General features: G+C 40.9%; 2 protein-coding genes across 2 annotated transcripts in view; one reads left to right on the forward strand and one right to left on the reverse strand.

Moving 5' to 3' along the window:
* cxxc4 (CXXC finger 4) overlaps positions 1-11,825 on the reverse strand; it is a 31,125-nt gene extending 19,300 nt beyond the window's left edge. The window contains exons 1-2 of the mRNA XM_079656274.1: positions 11,574-11,825; positions 8,711-9,637 (exon numbers count right to left, since the gene is read on the reverse strand). Of these exons, the coding sequence (XP_079512400.1) occupies positions 8,711-9,523 (813 nt within the window). The 5' untranslated portion in view covers positions 9,524-9,637; positions 11,574-11,825. The remainder of the gene's footprint in view (positions 1-8,710; positions 9,638-11,573) is intronic.
* A 2,135-nt stretch (positions 11,826-13,960) lies between these two features.
* The window catches only part of arhgef38 (Rho guanine nucleotide exchange factor (GEF) 38), a 69,210-nt gene continuing 65,531 nt past the window's right edge, over positions 13,961-17,639 (forward strand). Inside the window, exon 1 of the mRNA XM_079656178.1 lies at positions 13,961-14,137. The gene's annotated coding sequence lies outside the window, so the exon portion shown is untranslated. The remainder of the gene's footprint in view (positions 14,138-17,639) is intronic.

The raw sequence follows: 17,639 nt of genomic DNA on the forward strand, positions 1-17,639 counted from the left end.
GAAACTCCAGAGATATTCCAGCTGGTATCTTGAAATAATTATACTATAACAGGATATTCCTCTTGTCTTCTCAGGTAGCAAAATCGTTGGATCCATTTCTACTTTAAGTCCACAAATGAAGTGGATGTCCAGTGTCAGCCAAGAAATAGAAACAAACTGTGTTGAAAATAGCCATTAGGAGAATCATGGATTTCTTTCTTGCGTTGTTTAGTTTACTGTTTTCAAGGCTAATGTAGCAATATAGCTTATGGCTCCGTGAATAAATATACTGGTATTATATCAATATGGTTATATGTTACTATAGAGATTGTCTTAGATCTTGGCATGTGTCCTCTTCCCTCGTTTTAGATGATGCATTACGGTACATTATGTCATTTTCCAGACCAGTCTCATCTAGTTATTCTATTGTTCCAGCACAATCGGCGGGTTGCATGTGTGAACAATGCCGTCACTTCTCTCTGTTACTAAAAGTGAAGAAAGAAACAGAAGCACACCGAGAAAAATCTCAAAACCAAAAGTGTGCTTTGTCATTCAAACACAGAAAATAATAGAAAAAAAACACAAAATAGGAAATTAAAGTGAATAAAAGGACAAAAAACCATAAATACACCGAGAGCTCCTGCGACAGGCGGCCAACTAACATGGCGCCATCTTGCATGTTTTTGTTTACCTTGTACCCCTTTTTGTCCTTATGATCAATACTGATAACACAAATATTGTGTAAATATTTTGTGAAGGCACTAATGGTCAACTGTCAGGGTGTCCGCGGGATCTTAAAAAGTATTAAAAGTTGATAAATCATTTTAGCGAGTATTAAAAAGTATTAAACGGCATTTTCCAAGGTATTACATTTTGTAGCTGGTTTTCAATAAGTATATAAATTGTCCAAAGAGGTTGTATTCTACAGTTTGCCTGAATGTAATCATTGCGTAGGTGTGTAGTGTGATTCTGTGTAGTTTATTTATGACATCCCGTTGGATTTGACGTCATCTGAACAGGACATCGCACGCTCACTGCTTGATAGCGGGCGAAGGTCCGTTTACGCCGGTTGTTAAACAACATCGTTATGGGGAAATGCAAGTCTGCGTCGAAATGTTTGGAAGATAAGGAGGAAGGACAATCAATAATGTATATAGTAAATGTGAGGTGAAGTGTGTCGCCAATGTAACCGGTTAAACCCCGAAGTGGCGATGAGGTCTTAAAATGTATGGAAGGGTCTTAAAAGGGTTTACATTTGACTTCAGGATTCCTGCATAGACCCTGACTATATCATACGTTGCAATACCGATATCAAGGTATTTGGTCACATATATTTTTATTTTCTACATATCACCAAGCCCTGGCTAGGTGTATTATACAACCACAAAAGACACAACAAGATGCCTGTGAGAGGAATTTATTAATATCTAATTATAAATGAATAAATATCACGTTAAAGACCTGCTTTTTTCATCTGGCTCTTAATTGTAGATCAATCCAACCATTTCCAACTTGCCTTGTTTCACTTCAGCTTAATACGTGCAATATTCCTTGGAAAGGGCTTTGTAAACATCGCTGTATTCAAGCCAAAACATAGAATATTTTCCGAAACCATTTCATTGAATACAACATCCAAGGCTCGGCGTTCACGATGGGTTTGCTGGAGACTTTTCTTTTCACACAGTTTTTTTTTCATACAGGCTCGCGGTAATGACGAGATACCTTTTAACTTCTCAGCCAGAGTCAGCATCAATAATTGATTCTCATCTGTTTAAAATTTAAAGTGCCACACATTAACGTCCTCCCGCACCTGCTCTTTCACGCTGTCCATCCTCCGCTGGGTTTGCTTTCTAGTTTCTCCCCCCATCTCCCTCTCCCTCTCTCTGCTCTCCTCACGATAATAAAGACAATGGCAATGAGCCCTCTTTCACCACTGAACCGGGGATGTTAAATCAAACAGGGGCTGAGGACGCGACAGACCACATAATGTAAGGGCATCGTCCAGACGCCTCCGATTACGCTCTGGCCTTAATTGGCGGCGGTGGAGAAAAAGAATGAATTCTTTAACAGTGCCGTGCGGTTGTGCCTTTCCGAGCACAGCGAAGGCCTGAGGAGGACAGCTACTCTGTGCAAATGGAAACTGACAGAAAATCCACACGGCACGACCAATCTAGGGGAAAAAAGGCCATGACAATGAATAAGGGGGGCCGGTGCTCTTAAGTAGCTCAGGCTAGCTTGCAGGGAAGATGTGTATAATTAAGCGGTCTGCATCGTGGTTCAGAAGGCAAAATCCTATTGTCTTGACAGGAGCTTAAGGTTGCCCTTTAGGTTGAGATGCGTGGCCTCATTTCTCTTTTTTTCACACTCCCTCAGACCTCTGCGACCAAATTAATCTGCAGTTTTAAAGCTCGAATAAATCCAGTAAGTTAAAGATCTGCAGATCTAAAGGCCGTCTGTCCCTCGGGATTTTACTTCCTCGTTTTTTTCTTCTTCTTTGCCCACGGAGATTGGCTGGCAGCACTCAGTGTTATCTCCAGGGAGGCAAAGGTTGGGGGAGGGGGTGAAGGCCACAGATTTGTCCTTATCTATTCTGAGCACACCTAAAACAAATTAGACCTGGCTGCCGTTGCTTATTTGGCTCCCCTGCTCTCATTAAGGAGCTGAACCCGAGCAATTTTCCTCAACGTCCTGCTTCCTACCATTTTGGGCCTTGTCTTTTATCACAATAGAGTGCCACAGTGACGCGTCCTACAACCCGGAAGTAAGTTAGCATTTGACCACTTCCGGTTCATAAATCTATCGATTAGATTTATGATTTGAAAATGATAAAAGTAGGGTAGACATGTGGATATTATCTGGCTGAACAAAACGTGATCCGTCTCTTCAATTTGTGTCAGCCACAGACCTCGAGCTATTTTCCAAAATCCTATGGAGAAATTGCATTGGTTTTGGTCGAAGGAACCGGAAGGAGTTTACTTCCGGGTTTTAGGACGCGTCACTGTGGCACTCTATAGCAAAGGTTTCTAGGCAGCCACGCCACCTTTTCCATCTCACCCATTTCACGTAGTCATATCAACCCTGCACAAAGAGTTTGGGGGAGAAAGAACATCCCTCTACTCCAGCATGCTGTTTTTCTGCACATGACTTGACGCTGGTCTTTGACATTTGCTCAATGAAAGGAGGAATCCGTTCAATTACATTTTTGTTTTGCCCTTTTCCTGCTTTTCCCGACACCGTGTTATGCCATTAATCAAATAGAAACCTTTTTTGGATGTTGTTATTTCAAGGATTTAGCTTTGTCTTTGCAGTTATATGAACGTCAAAAACAGAAGTGCTTTTTAAGTCAACGTGTTCCTGTCAGTATAGTCAACAACATTGTGAGCTGGCACTTGAAATCCTGTGGTTTAATCAAATTAAGTAAACCAGGATTGTTATTTTCTATCTATAGGGATCAAACTCCTGATGGAAAGTCTGCATTATTGAGTAATTCACAAGCAAAACCTTGAGACAAACATTAAATAATAAATGCCGAGTCTACACCTTGAACCCACATGTTGGAAAGGTTTTTGTCGTGCGTAGAACGAAAGTTTCTAGAAAGATTTCACTACACAGGTCAGACTTTTGGTGTTGTATTGATTAAATGAAGTATCTGACTGCACAACATAATGAATTATAGACACAAACTTCTACAGATATTGTACTGGACTCAACTGAAATACCTTTTATAGATTTATTTCCTATCTTCGAGTGGACGTTTATTATTATTGCTCTATATAACATGTAGTATTATTTTATGTCTTAACATTAACACTATAAATCTACTTGTCTCAGTGTCCATTGAGTTTAAAATCCATACCATAAAGTACAAAATCACATTAAATATGATACTGTTAATGGTATATTTTTAACTGTTGGAACGGCGAGAGTATGAGTTTATTTCTCAAAATGTCTCACAAAACACATTTCTAAAGTCCTACGTGTGTAAATGTATATTTTTTTATGAAGGCAACCCCTACATTAGCCTAACTCATAAAAGCACATCAAATGTATCTGCTCAAATGGAATTCAATTGAAATAAAAACTGAGATTATTATATTTAATTTCTGTTATAAACTTTGAAAATACCTCAAAGGCCATAATTACCCTCACTGTGGAGCTGCAGTGATAACATGTTTTTATTTTTTCAAAGATGATTTCATTATTTTAAACAGGCTGGTTCCATTGTGCCACTTGTTGGATGCTGAATACAAAGTACCTCAGAACAGCCTCAGGGTCCCAAGATAAATATGTAGGGTCACAAGATAATTAACACGAAATTATGTTTAATTTTTCTGTCCATCTTGTCATTTGTCCACCTTTTTTGTGGAATACTTTCACCGCTTCAGGCATATACAAATCCTTTAAATGAAACAATCTAAAATGGAAAAATCTGCTCACAAATCAGATGCTCACCGAAGCTGTAATCTGTAATGAGGGGTCAGAACGAGACACTGCTTCATTTTAAGGCGCCACAAGCTGAACAGATTAGGAATCATACAGTCACAAACAAATAATACTGGAAGAAGTACTTGTATTTTATATTTAAAGGTCCCATGTCATGCTTTTCTAGTTATTACCCGTCCCCTTGTGTGTTATGAAGGTTTGTATGCATGTAAACGGTCTGCAGAGTCACAACCTCTCAAAGTACACCCTGTATCGAGTAAAACTCTAACACAGAAAAGACCTGTCTATGCTGCCCCAGAACGCCTCGTTGGGGATTTCTCTTTTTCCATTGGTTTCTTCCGGGAACCGCATGACGTCATGCCGTTCCCAGAACCAAAATGGACCAATCCGCGGAGCAGGCGCTCCAACAAGCCGTTTAGGACAGAGAGTGAATACACATACTATACAGAGATGCTGTATGAGAAACCAATGTGAGTTTGGAAAATTGCACAATATAAATGTATTTTAGTAGACCTCAACAATGGAAATATGATCAGGAGAAATGGCCATGACATGGGACCTTTAAGTAAACAATACTTAATCGTATATATACACCGTATTACGTAAGTAAAAGTCCAGCATTCAAATTGTTCCCAAAAGTATTTGCAACAAAACGCACTTAATTACCAGAAGTTAAAGTTCTTTTTAAGCGTAATTGCCCATTTCAGAATCCACTATATGAAATTACTCGATTAGGATTATTGATGCATTATTGTGTCTCCCAATGCTGGTCAAAGTAGAGATAATTACTTTGTTTACTACTACTGCATGTTTTTTACCCATAATTATATGTCAATGGTTATTTATTAGTTGATTTACATTTTGTATTGGGTTATAATCTGAATTTGTAAAGAATCTAAAGCAGTGATATAAATGGAGCGGTGTAAAAGGTTCAATTCTGACTTTAAAATGGACTAGAAAATAAATATTGAATTTCTCAGATAAAGTACAAGTACCACAAAAATCGACTTAAGTACGATACTTTGAGTAGATGTAATATACATTCCACCACTGCATACAAACACAAATGGATGCCCTCACACCGCGTCAGTCTCAGTGAATCTATCTGTTGAGCAGCACAGCCTGGCATGACTTTTACAGAATTGCGTCTCTCTGCAGAAATCAGCAAAGTCGAGGTAAACAGTCGAGGTAAACAGAGGTTAGGGCGCAGCATGCCCACACGTGAGGTATTATTGCATTTGAAAGTTAATGAAGGACCTTTGAGCCATAGGAGCTCAAGCTACGCAAAGGTAACTGCTCGGGAAATGTTAGGTTAGATGAGATTCCTCTGCCAGACTAATCCATCCTGGAGCCTGAGAGCAGCTCGGAGACAGAGAGAGAGCAGAATCTGCAGCACAGCAGTGACACAGGGCAATTCTCTAGGGCCTTGCATTAGCGCGCTAAATTAAAGGGGGTATTAGATTAAATTGGCTCTCCGATTTCAGGGGTGTGAGTAAAATTCTGATTTGCATTTTCCACTGCTGCTTAAGATATAATTAGTTCAGGGTGATTCCCATGTGGAAAACACTGACAGCCAAATCTAACTGGCTGCCAGCAGCTTATCGTCTCTTCCAAGGCGCAAGGTACACTGTTGTGTGTGTGTTTTCTCAGAGTGTTTGTGTACATCTTTGTGTGTGTGTGTGTGTGTGTGTGTGTGTGTGTGTGTGTGTGTGTGTGTGTGTGTGTGTGTGTGTGTGTGTGTGTGTGTGTGTGTGTGTGTGTGTGTGTGTGTGTGTGTGTGTGTGTGTGTGTGTGTGTGTGTGTGTGTGTGTGTGTGTGTGTGTGTGTGTGTGTGTGTGTGAACGTGTGACTGTTCACATGTGACTGTTCACATGTGAATTCGCATGCATGGGCTGTACATTTTCCTTTTAAACGTACCTAAGCACCTGGTTCCTCACACTTCCTAAATCCATCAGCACCTCCAACAACAGCAGTAAAAAAAAAGCACTCCCTGTGAATGTACATATACAAGTTTGTCCGAGCCAAAGCACAACTTCACACCTCTGAGATGCCTTTAAAGTCCAGCCCATTTCCGCAGCAGAAGGTGCGCCCGTAATTACAGATGCAGAGTCAAAAATAACAATTACTGCTGGAGAAGTCCATAATATGAATTACTGAACTCAGTGAAGGAGCTTTTTAAGAGCGTGTGTGGATTTGTTTGAGGGGTTTTCACACCCTCTGTAATTCTAACCGTCTTTGCAAATGGATGTTTTCCAAAAGTGAGTCTACCCATGCATTATGAATGTGAGGCCTGCTTCCTGGACACCTGTTCCCGGACACCTGTAAAGTACACGATATATGGAGTCAACGTTATAGAAGTCACCGATGGCCACTTCTATGGTCTACACGTCGAACCTGTAACCAATCATTGACCCCCTTTATTTAACCTCTTAAACCCTGATTTGATGCAATGTAATTTTTCCTAGTGTATGAAAATCATCACATATATTCTGTATCAGCTTGTTCTAATTTCAACTACTCTGCAAATGATTTGCACTAAATGGAAGTAATCTATATGACTTCCTTTGACATGATCAGGTCATTTCATTTATATTGTTTTGAGTTATTTAAGTCCAATGTAAGTCATCTTGTTTCAGGTAGTTTCTATAAAAAGGTTAAATTCAGATTGTTACAAACACTGATTTCCGATTGTTTGCGTTGTGTAAATATTTTTACCAAACTGTATCCTGATATGAACTTTTCAAAACTTTGGGATGTTATCTCAAATATAAAATACAGCTATTTAGGTTCGACCTGTCCTTGTCTGCACAAATGGAGTTTATATGACTGAAACCCTATTTTACATACCAAAAAGGAACCTGATTTAGTCCTTGGAGTTTTATTCATTTGCGAAATAGGAGAGTGTTAGATGCTTGGGAAAAGTAGCTAAGATTTTTATCAGGGATATTAGCTGTGGCTGTCAAACTTGGCGTAACTTGACAGAAAACATGCATGTAGCACCAGATTTGTAAACGAGACAGAAATGATGGGAATTAAATAGAAAAAACATGTTTTGCACATTGAGCTTGTAAACACAAATTGTTCACGAACAAGCTGCAACTTTAAGCTTTCAGGTAAAATTTCAATCTAAAAATATTTACGTTATTTCTCTGAAATAGGCACAAGAACTATGTACATAACAAAACATAAGAAAAATAACTTAGATAGATAGAATCTACAAAAATGTGTTTTCTTTAAAAAATCAATCATGGCATCAAAAACAAATCTGATTGCAGAAGTTCACAATAAACAAAGGAATCCATACATGGTGTTTTTCCATGAGTAGATTAGGTGATATTTTGTAATTAACCTCTTTCACCTCTCTATGTAATCACTTAATGAGCAAATCATCAGGCCCACAGGTTGCATTTGTTGGTGACTCATCCCCACGAGCTTATGTTTAGTCATTGAGCAGGTTCAAACTTCCAGGGTGAAGAGAGCCATACTCCCAACTTAACATTCATATTCTGTCTTAACCAAATGTCAGCTCCTAAATAAATCAATTAAAATGAACCTTTAAAAACAACACGGCCCTCTGATTGTGTCCTAATGAACCCTCTTGCTGCTTGTCAGTTAAGCCAGATTGTAATTTTTTTCTCTTTCTGAAGTGACAGTGTTTTTCTGCATCCCTCTTGGTATGCAGTTTGCCCTAGTTGGCCACAATGTCACAAATATAATATTAAAATGATTTAATCTCAACCCTACTGTATATTCCCAATCAATTCATACAGGATCAGTGGGGGAGGATCAGTCCCCCCCCCCCCCACACAGAACTTGGGTTATGTTTTGAGAAGCGCCATCAGCAGCCCTGCCATCACTCTCACCATCTCTTGGTGGTCGGAGGCTGAGGCTTTGTGGGATATTGATTCTCCCATCCAGAGACGGTTTCCATAATTGGTTAAAATGACCGGGTGCAGAGAGGGATGGCTCTCTGCTGAAAACCATTTCCCAGCCCTGCTTGGAGCTGAGCCAAGCTCGGGGTTGTTCGGATGCGTTCCAGCCCCAGCCTGACTGGCAGCAATTAGGGGTGTCTGAGCCAAGCTCAGCTTGCGCTCCACACAAACACCCCTAATTACTGCCAATTAGGCTAGGCGGGTAGGCAGATTTGAGAAGCCGGGGGGATGTTCAGGCATGGGTGGGCATGGAAACAATTTTCAAGGGCTTAGAACGTGACTGGATGAAAAGGTTAATGCTTTGGAGTGCAAAGGGATAATAACAAAAGAAGGGGAAGCAGAGCCCCGGTTCTCACCTCCAGCGACGAGCCTGGCTTCTTCTTCAGCTCCTCACATTTCCTAAATTTGCAGATCTGGTGGCCCGTTTTGCGGTTCCGACAACTGCTGCAGACACCACAGTTGATTAGCCGCCTGCAGGGTGCACAGACCCCACACCTTTTCCTTTTCTTCTTCGCTGGGTTTCCACTGGATACCGAGGAATTATTCTGTGGGCAGTCTGCCAGATTGGCAATTTGAAACGCACTGTCTGTAACGGCTGCTGAGGCTGCGGGGGAGTGAAGGGCTGTCATGACGATGACCCCGGGAGGTAATGAGATGCCCCCTAAACCGGGGATAGCGGAAAAAGTTCCAACGCGTTCTTGGAGATTCATTATCTCTGCTTCAGCAGCGCTGCATTTCAGCTTGTTCATGCATTCTCCCCCTAAAGTTCTGCAGTGTTCAGGGGATAAGGTAGAGAGGAAATTATTATTTGCCATTTGCAGCGTCTCAGGCACGCCAGGCTTCCCCGGCCTCTGGGAGTCATTTCTATGCATGCTGGTCCTATTAGGGTTTATTGCCGCTGATTTCCTTCCCCAGAGCATGGCGTTATCGCAGTTCCAAGGGGACATGCCAATTCTGGCACTGGGAAAAATGGGCGTTGTGATGCGGGCAATCTTAGCAGTCTGTGGAAATGCCCCATTGGTTTTATAAAAGTTTGCAAAAGACCTGTACCTTTCCATTTCTGCGTTATAATCCAAAAGCTGGCTTAATCCAACATCCTGGAGATTATCCTTTTGTAAGAGAGAAATATCTGCGTTTTCAATGCAAAGCGCATTGTTTATGTTCGCCATGGCTGAGGGACGGTTGTCAGTGTTCAGGAGAAGAGAGTGAGGTTACACCGGCCTTTGTGGAACTGGAGCTGGTTACCAACAGCGTGATACCATCCCGGTGTATCTTCTCCAGTGCTAAAAGCAAAATACAAACACAAAAAAAAAAACAGTTACACACAAAAGAGACAAATGTTTTCATCCTAATCCGTTTTCATTTCTCTGTCAACTTTTCTCCCAAGATAAGAGCTGAACATTTGAAGAATCTCCTGACACATTGTTTACTCTGTGCGTTTTCTAATGTTACTATCACAACTAGTCAGAACTGATCTTCATCTGGTGACAGTAACGTGATAGCTGTGACAGACCAACATGTCATTATTATAATGGGAACAAGAATTAGCATGCTTCAAAAAAGATGCCACATTTTCAATATTTTTTTTTAAGATGTCTTGTCAAAGTATTGTTAGATATTTTGAAGTCCAGTCGTCTACTTCACAGAATGAATAATGCATTTGAATACAGAAGAGTAAGCTTCATCAAAACATAAAAATTGAATATTCAAACGAAAAGACCACTATTTTGAAAAGTTAGAGCAGAGCCCCACCAGGATTCAGATTATGACAGCTACAAACACAAAGATTTTTTTTTGTTTTTCCTTAGGCTGGAAATATAAAGTCTTAAAAATAATCTGCTTTGGGAGCCAGGAGGAATGTAGTTTAATATTTTCACATTTTCCTTCTAATCCAAATAGTAGAGGTGGCTTGGTCCATGTAAGCACGACTCTGTCCAGCCTCCTAAGAGCACCTGGTATTCATTCATGGTCAGCTCTATTACATTTACTCAATGACAGCACATATAGCCAGCGGTGAGTTTACATCCAGATTATGGACCAGAACAACAGTGTCAGCTGCCTCAGGATGGTGTGTGTGTAGGTGTGTGTGTGTATATGTGTGGGGTTGCTCCATTCACCCCGCCCTCCCACCTCTCTCTCTCTTTCTCTGTCTCTCCACCAGTGTGTCTGGATTTGGTTTCCACAGATAAAAGCCCATTAGACACATCTCCCCCTACTTCCATTACCTTTTTCAGGGCTTTCTCTCTTAATTGCCAAAGCTGATCCATTGCTGGAGCACTAAAGCATTTCAATTCACTTCCATGGTGCTAACCAGCAGCTGTCTAAAAAAAAGAAATATAAATATACATGGACCTGGAGAGATCGTATGGGTGGCATTATAGTTCTCCTAAACACTTAAGTGTATCTCCTTTTTAACCTATCCAGGTAAAATGTTGCCTAAACCTTACATTTTAAACCTAAAAAAAATCTAAATATTGTCCAACTTCCAGTGGCTTTTACAAATAAAATGTAACTCACACTGCACTTTCTAACATGCACTAAATTACCCAGCATTGTTTCTTGTCAACTATTCCTGTTTTTCTACACAAACGTGCCTCCGAGACTCCTATCCATCATCCAACACCAGATCTGCAGGTTCAATGTCGATGACATCCGAAAACAACCCGAAGCCACCAGTAAACAAAACCCTCCTCGGCTTAATGATCAGCCCTCCTCAGGGTCATTATTACTTAATCAATTCACCCCTGGAGCGAAATACGCAGCCCAAAGGCAATCAAGTCACGGACATTGATTTTCAGCCTGTAAACAAAGTTTAGAGAGACAGAAATGTTCAATACTTGCTGCCTGGAGAGAGACACAGGGAGAGGTGGAGAGATAGAGAGAGAGAGCAGGAAGGTGGAGAGTGCGGGAAGGAGATTGAAGAAAGAAAAGTAAAAAAAAAAAAAGCCACGTCCGATTACGAACCATTGTGCTGCACCGCGATGCCATTAATTACACTCTGTGGCAGATATTCAGAGCAAAGGTCATGCATAGATAATCCGAAAAGGGAAGAAGACAACATAAAACCCTATAAAGAATAATCTGACATTGCATGGATCACTTTGCAGCCACGCAATCCGGACGGGGGGGAAAGGAGGTAAAAACGCATGCAAGTGGACGGCAGAAATATGGACGGACACAGAAAGAGAGTGAGGGAGGAAGAGGGAGAGCATCACCTACCGGGTTCCTGTTGAGAAGAGCTCCCAAGGTGCTACCAGCTCGCGACCGTGTGACGGCACATTACCGCGAGGCGATACGTGGGGGAATAATAACGCAAAGATGCGAGGAGACTGCACGAGCTGCCGGGGGAGAGCGTGTGTATGTGTGCGCGCTCAAAACAAAAGGAGCATTTTTATCGACTTTCTTGTCACGTTAAAAAAAAAAATGTTATGGAAAGTGCATAAATAAGCCAAAAGGGTGAAATCGCAGAGTGTTTCCTCTCCTCTGTGTTGTGTGGCTGCTGCTCTCTGCGCTCGTGCCTCCTGTCGCTGTGTGTGGCTGATTGGTGCTGAGGTGAGGAAGCAGGGATGTGGACACCTACTGATCATTGGCTGGAAATTACTATAGAAACACTCGGGAGGTGGGAGGGATGGATGGCTCAGGGCGCCCTGCAGGGGGAAAATATCACCGGGAAATATCTCTGCAACCTTATAGTGCCCCCTTTTTTTCTTCCAGCAAATATTTTTTTCTTATATCCCTTTCATGACGAGGCATTTAAAGAGGGAGGAGGCGAGGGGGTTGTCATTTGTAAAATGCGTCTTTTAATAAGGATTGGGGAAACTTGTCAAATTAATTTGAATGGAGCTGAGCTGTGATTAAGATAAAATGCCTCCGCTGGGTTGCCCCCCCTCTCCGTCCCCCCCGTCCCCTCTCCGTCCAGCAACAGCCATAATTACTAAGACCTCCGGGATTCATCACCATTATAAATCCCGCCTGCTGGCCACCCAGCCTACAGCTCCCACAGGCTGACAACACGGCCACGCATGGCACATTTATTCCACGAGCCCCCCTGCCTGTGTGTGTGTGTGTGTGTGTGTCACATGTGCGTTCATTCATGTTGAAGCCTATAAGCTATGACTTAAAAGGAAATTATTACTCCAAGCAGCATCCCTGGATTATTTTTTTCCCACATCAGCATTTATCTATGAGCCTCAGGGTGGAGTTGAGCAAAAAGTTAACATCAGACCATCACCTCTGTAACTCCATACTGAGGCGCATTACTCATTCACACCCTTACCAAATGATTTTAGTAACCATATGCTGCTTTTTAGAGAAAAACACTTACATTGTAATTTTGTTATATGATTTGCATACACTTACTACAAAAGATTGTACAGTAAAACAGCATAATGCTAGTGGAGCCTTGCAACGGCGAAACCGTGCCGCGCCAGACTAATTACGCCGCATAAGCGCATAGGTGCGCCTCATTTTCGGCTCAGTTGAGGCACCCTCCGCAAGATGAGGCCCCCTCCGCAAGATGAGGCCCCACGCAATCTGCATGATCGGCCTGTAGGGAGGGACGGCCCTGGTGGTCATTTATTAAACTGATTAAGGTCTAGATTGCACTTGCAGCCACAAATAAATGCAGATGGTTAAAAAGATTAACAACTTTAAATGTGTTCTTATTATTGGATTAAAACCATAGAGTGTATATATAAAACATATCTATAGCCCAAACTGATGACTACATTGATGTCAAATTAGCTTTTTATTGCACTAAATGTAGAAAACCCAACAATAATCACATTTCATATCATATCAAAGCAAGAAAAAACTGTAAATATTCCTATTTGGTGCTCAATCAGAAGCTTATGCCAGTAAATTGTTGGTACTTTAGCGTAAAAACAGACAATTAGCAAATTATTTTTTCTGTCAAGTGAATCAAATCAATAAATCACTTAAAATGACATCTTGCCACAGAGGAATAAACAATCCCAGCTCTACTTTCAGCTCTAAGAGTAAACACAGTGACAGCAGCACTGACACATCTCTAAGTGACGCAGCCCTCCAGGTGAGCCGTGTGACACAGGCCTATAGGCTGCTGAGGGCTACACTTTGATGAATGTATTGAGAGCTGGCAATGGAGAGGACAAAGAAGAGGTATAGACTTTAACCACGCTAAATGTTTTACCTTTCCTTTCTTTCTTTTTTTACGATCTGTTTATACCTAACTTAGTCTAGAAGTGACATTTCGTTCATAAACAAGTGATATTTGAGTTCAGAGATCAGTTTTGATTATTTTCCAAGCTCTTATTTTTTTACATATGAAAAACCACACACTCAAATGGTGACATTCACTGATACATCATTTACTCTAAGGATGCTGATCTTATAATGTGGGGGTGTTGGTGGCTAAATGGGCAACTACCAATCAGAAGGTCAATGGTTCAATCCCCAGTGTCTGCTGTCAGAATGCCGAAGTGTCCCTGGGCAAAATACTAAACCTCAAAAGTGTATATAAGTCAGCTAAATGAGATATAATGTGGGCTTATGTCTTGTTTTTAGTGATTGTGTTGACCTGACATGTAAGACCTTGACCCTAAAACGTCCTCATCTTCTTTCAACAGCTGTCAGATCATCGCTCTTTCAATGGCTGTCAATCATCTGGAGTGTGGAGACGTACAAGCGACTCGTGCCTGGAAATACTTTTGAGGAATGCAAGAAATACTCGTCACTGAAGCTCCAAAGCAGCAGCAGCAGCAGCGGTGGAGAGTGGGCGTGTTAACAGAAAAAGTTTGACAGAAGTAAGTGTCAAAATATAAGGGTTTTAGGTTTGGATTCGTAAAGACTTCATAAAATACAGTCAGGTCTGTCAACGCACCTTCAAGCTGTGATCTCTGAGTGCACAGATCTTTCCTCATCTGTGTTCAAGTCTCATCCTACCGTAGTGCACCTTTTGTCACATCTCACTGGAGCTATATTCTATCATTTGAATTTCAATTGTTTCTTCTTTCTGTTTCGATTAGTGGTTTTAAAAAACCCAATATATAGGGTCCTAGATGACCCCAGTACAAACACTCAGTTGCATCCAATGCTTTTTTAAAAGATACAATATAATAAATAGACGATTGCCAGGGGACCTACATTTTAATAATTCACCATCAGGCGGGTAAGGGCATTCAGTCATTTTAAAGGAGGCACACACAGATTTCCCTATGGACAACATCATATAACATGTACTTATCCAGAGGTTTTTCTAGAAAAATATATTATGAGGGCAATACTGTGGCGCTGTATATAAGATATATTGATTCTTGTGAGAACATGACGCCCGTATTCAAGATGGCGCCGCGGACGTAAAAACAACTCAACGTCGGAGCTCCGTAAAAACAAAGCTGTCTATGCTGTGTGACGGTCTATTTCACACGATTTTGTAATTATATTGCTTTTGACGAACAGAAATATTGTTTTCTGGGGAAAATCTGCATTTTGGTATGAGGGCGCAAGCCAAAAGTCAGAGGGCGCAGCGCCCCTGTTACACGGTTTAGACAAAACCCTGCTATGCAATACGTAAACTAACTTTTCTAAAAGGTTTTCTTATTCCAAAACATTAATTACATAACTGGTATTGTTTGAAAAGAAAATAAGTTTAGCATTTGCTAAAGATTTTTTCTTACTTTAGTTAGTATTTTTAAGTAGTATTTTTCTCTGTCGATAGTCCTTGTATTTAATATATAAGGGAAGAGTAGAGGTTATTCAAGAAATAAAAGACTACAGTCACCATACAATACTAACTTTATTCAAGGTGAAGTTATGATTCAGAGTATATAAGTACCAGTTCACAAACACTCAGATTTTTGCATGACTCTTTAAGTGTTTGTGCAAATGTCAACGTTTCTTTCTTATTATTCCATTCAAACTGTGTTTATGTAACAACGTTGTTATCAGATGTTCCATGTAGAGACACACGTAGTCAGATTATGTGTGTACCTTTATAATAAATGTGGTTTCTGGGTGAAAATAATCAGAAAATACCTGTATTAGGGTGGTCTGTCCACCTTTCACCTCAGTAACCTTAACCTTTTCCACCTCTCCAGCTCATTAACTCTCACTTTGGAAGGCACTTATAGATTATTCTCTTCTTCCTTAAACAGACTTAAGAAATTCATAATTGTTCTTCCTGTGATATGAATAATTTTCTTTTTTTAATGATTCTGCATTGCCCCTTTAACACTACAATAAAAGCACATTATCTTTGACATTATCTTGTGACACATCTTTTGACACCACAAAATTCACATGTGAAAAAACTAAATAATGATGAATCAGCCCTTTTGTTCTTAGACATGATTGACAGTTACATAAAAAAAAAGAAAAAAGGAACCATCCTTGAAGCGTTGTTTCCTGCAGTTTCAGACCCTTTGCATCTGTGTGTGTGGAAGCTCCTATGCCTGAAACTCATTTTATCTTCCGGGCGATAATAGCCCCCAGGGGAAATCTGCCTAGGTGGTCCTAACCTCCGTCTGCAGATCCACGGCAGCATGTGGGTCTCTAGCAGTGGGAGGCATGTACCCTCGTAGCGGGCCTTTGTTCCTGCCTGCGTGCTCCCGCCTCGCTCCCCGTGCGTCTACTCCTCCCCCCGTTTCCCTCGGCTTTCAACTGAACTGGGAGGAGTAATTAATAACCATGACCCGAGATTTAAACGTAGCCCGCATTTAGTCGATGGGAATAGAATCACAGAGGAGCCAAGTCATAAGACATGGGTGTTTGAGGGGTGATGGTGTGAATCCATTGATTCATTCGTCTCAATTTGATGCGAGCACTGCGTTCACATCTGTCACAAGAAACTGTGAAGATACATCCAGTCTAGCTTTCTCTTCTCGTGAAATATGAAAGTCCCACAATTTCAATTAAACAACTAATTGATCAATTAAAAATATAAAAAATAAACACAAAACTGGATGGGAATAAGCCTTATATCTACGTATGTATGTCTTTAGTTTTAAATGGAGGATTTTGATGGCCAAACATACTGTTAACATCTCAACAATTATTCTTATCCATACCAAATAAATAACAGTATTTATACATTAGATTAGATAGAACTTTATTAATCCCGAAGGAAATTCTTTTTGCCAGGTTGCTCCAAAATTACAATACAGATAATACAGATACATCTTAATAAAAGTATGCAATATACAATAGCTCGATATACAATATACAAAGTTTTAAAGTAACGTATTACAGTGCCCCAGTAGAGAATAGGTAGCAGTCATTTGGTGACAAGTCATATTGCACGTTCAAGTAAAATACTAAATATCAAATACTAAAAACAACTAATACTAATTGCTAATTTCTCATCGTACTAAATACAATTTGGTTAAATATTAAATATTAATACTGCAGATGTTATGGGATTATGACATTATGATATTAACCTAATATTGCACATGGTGTTATAGTTTAATTTTCCTTCCTGCAGAAGGAGGAGGAGTTATGAAGTTTGATGGCCACAGGAAGAAAAGACCTCCTGTGGCGTTCTGTGGTGCTCCTCGGTGCTCGCAGTCTACTGCTAGGTGCTCCGATAGGCCTCCAGAGTGGCATGCATGGGGTGAGAGTTATTGTCCATGATGCTGAGCAGTTTCCTCCGCACCCTCCTCTCTGAAACCTCTAGCAAAGGCTCAAGCTCTACTCCCAGGACCGAACCAGCTTTCCTGATGAGCTTATTGAGTCTATTGGTGTCAGTTGCCTGCTGCCCCAGCACACTACCACGTACAATATGACGGTTACTACCACCGAGTCATAGAACATCCGAAGCATGGTTCTGCAGACATGGAAAGATCTGAGTCTCCTTAGGAAATACAAACGACTCCAGTCTTTCTTGTACACTGCGTCTGTGTTTTTAGTCCAGTCCAACTTATTGTCTATATAGACGCCCAGGTACTTGTAGTGATCCACGATTTCTACCTCTGTTCCATTGATGGTGACTGGGGTCGGGGGGTTTTCTGTTCCCTAACATCCACCACCAACTCCTTGGTTTTTGTGACGTTGAGTTGCAGGTGGTTTAGTCCACCACACTCCTGTACTCAGCCTCCTGATCCCTCTTGATGCAGCCCACGATGGTAGAGTCGTCTGAAAACTTCTGCAGGTGACAGGACTGTGATAGGGATCTGAAGTCAGAGGTGTATATTGTGAACAGTAAATCTGACTGCTTCATCTTAAAAAAATCCTACTTAAAGTGGTAGCGCATCTTCCTCAAAGTGCAAATTGGGACATGCATTGATTAATAAGCAGGTTATTGTTATT

The sequence above is a fragment of the Notothenia rossii genome (genome assembly GCF_949606895.1).
Source record: "Notothenia rossii genome assembly, chromosome: 1".
NCBI classification, from domain to species: domain Eukaryota; kingdom Metazoa; phylum Chordata; class Actinopteri; order Perciformes; family Nototheniidae; genus Notothenia; species Notothenia rossii.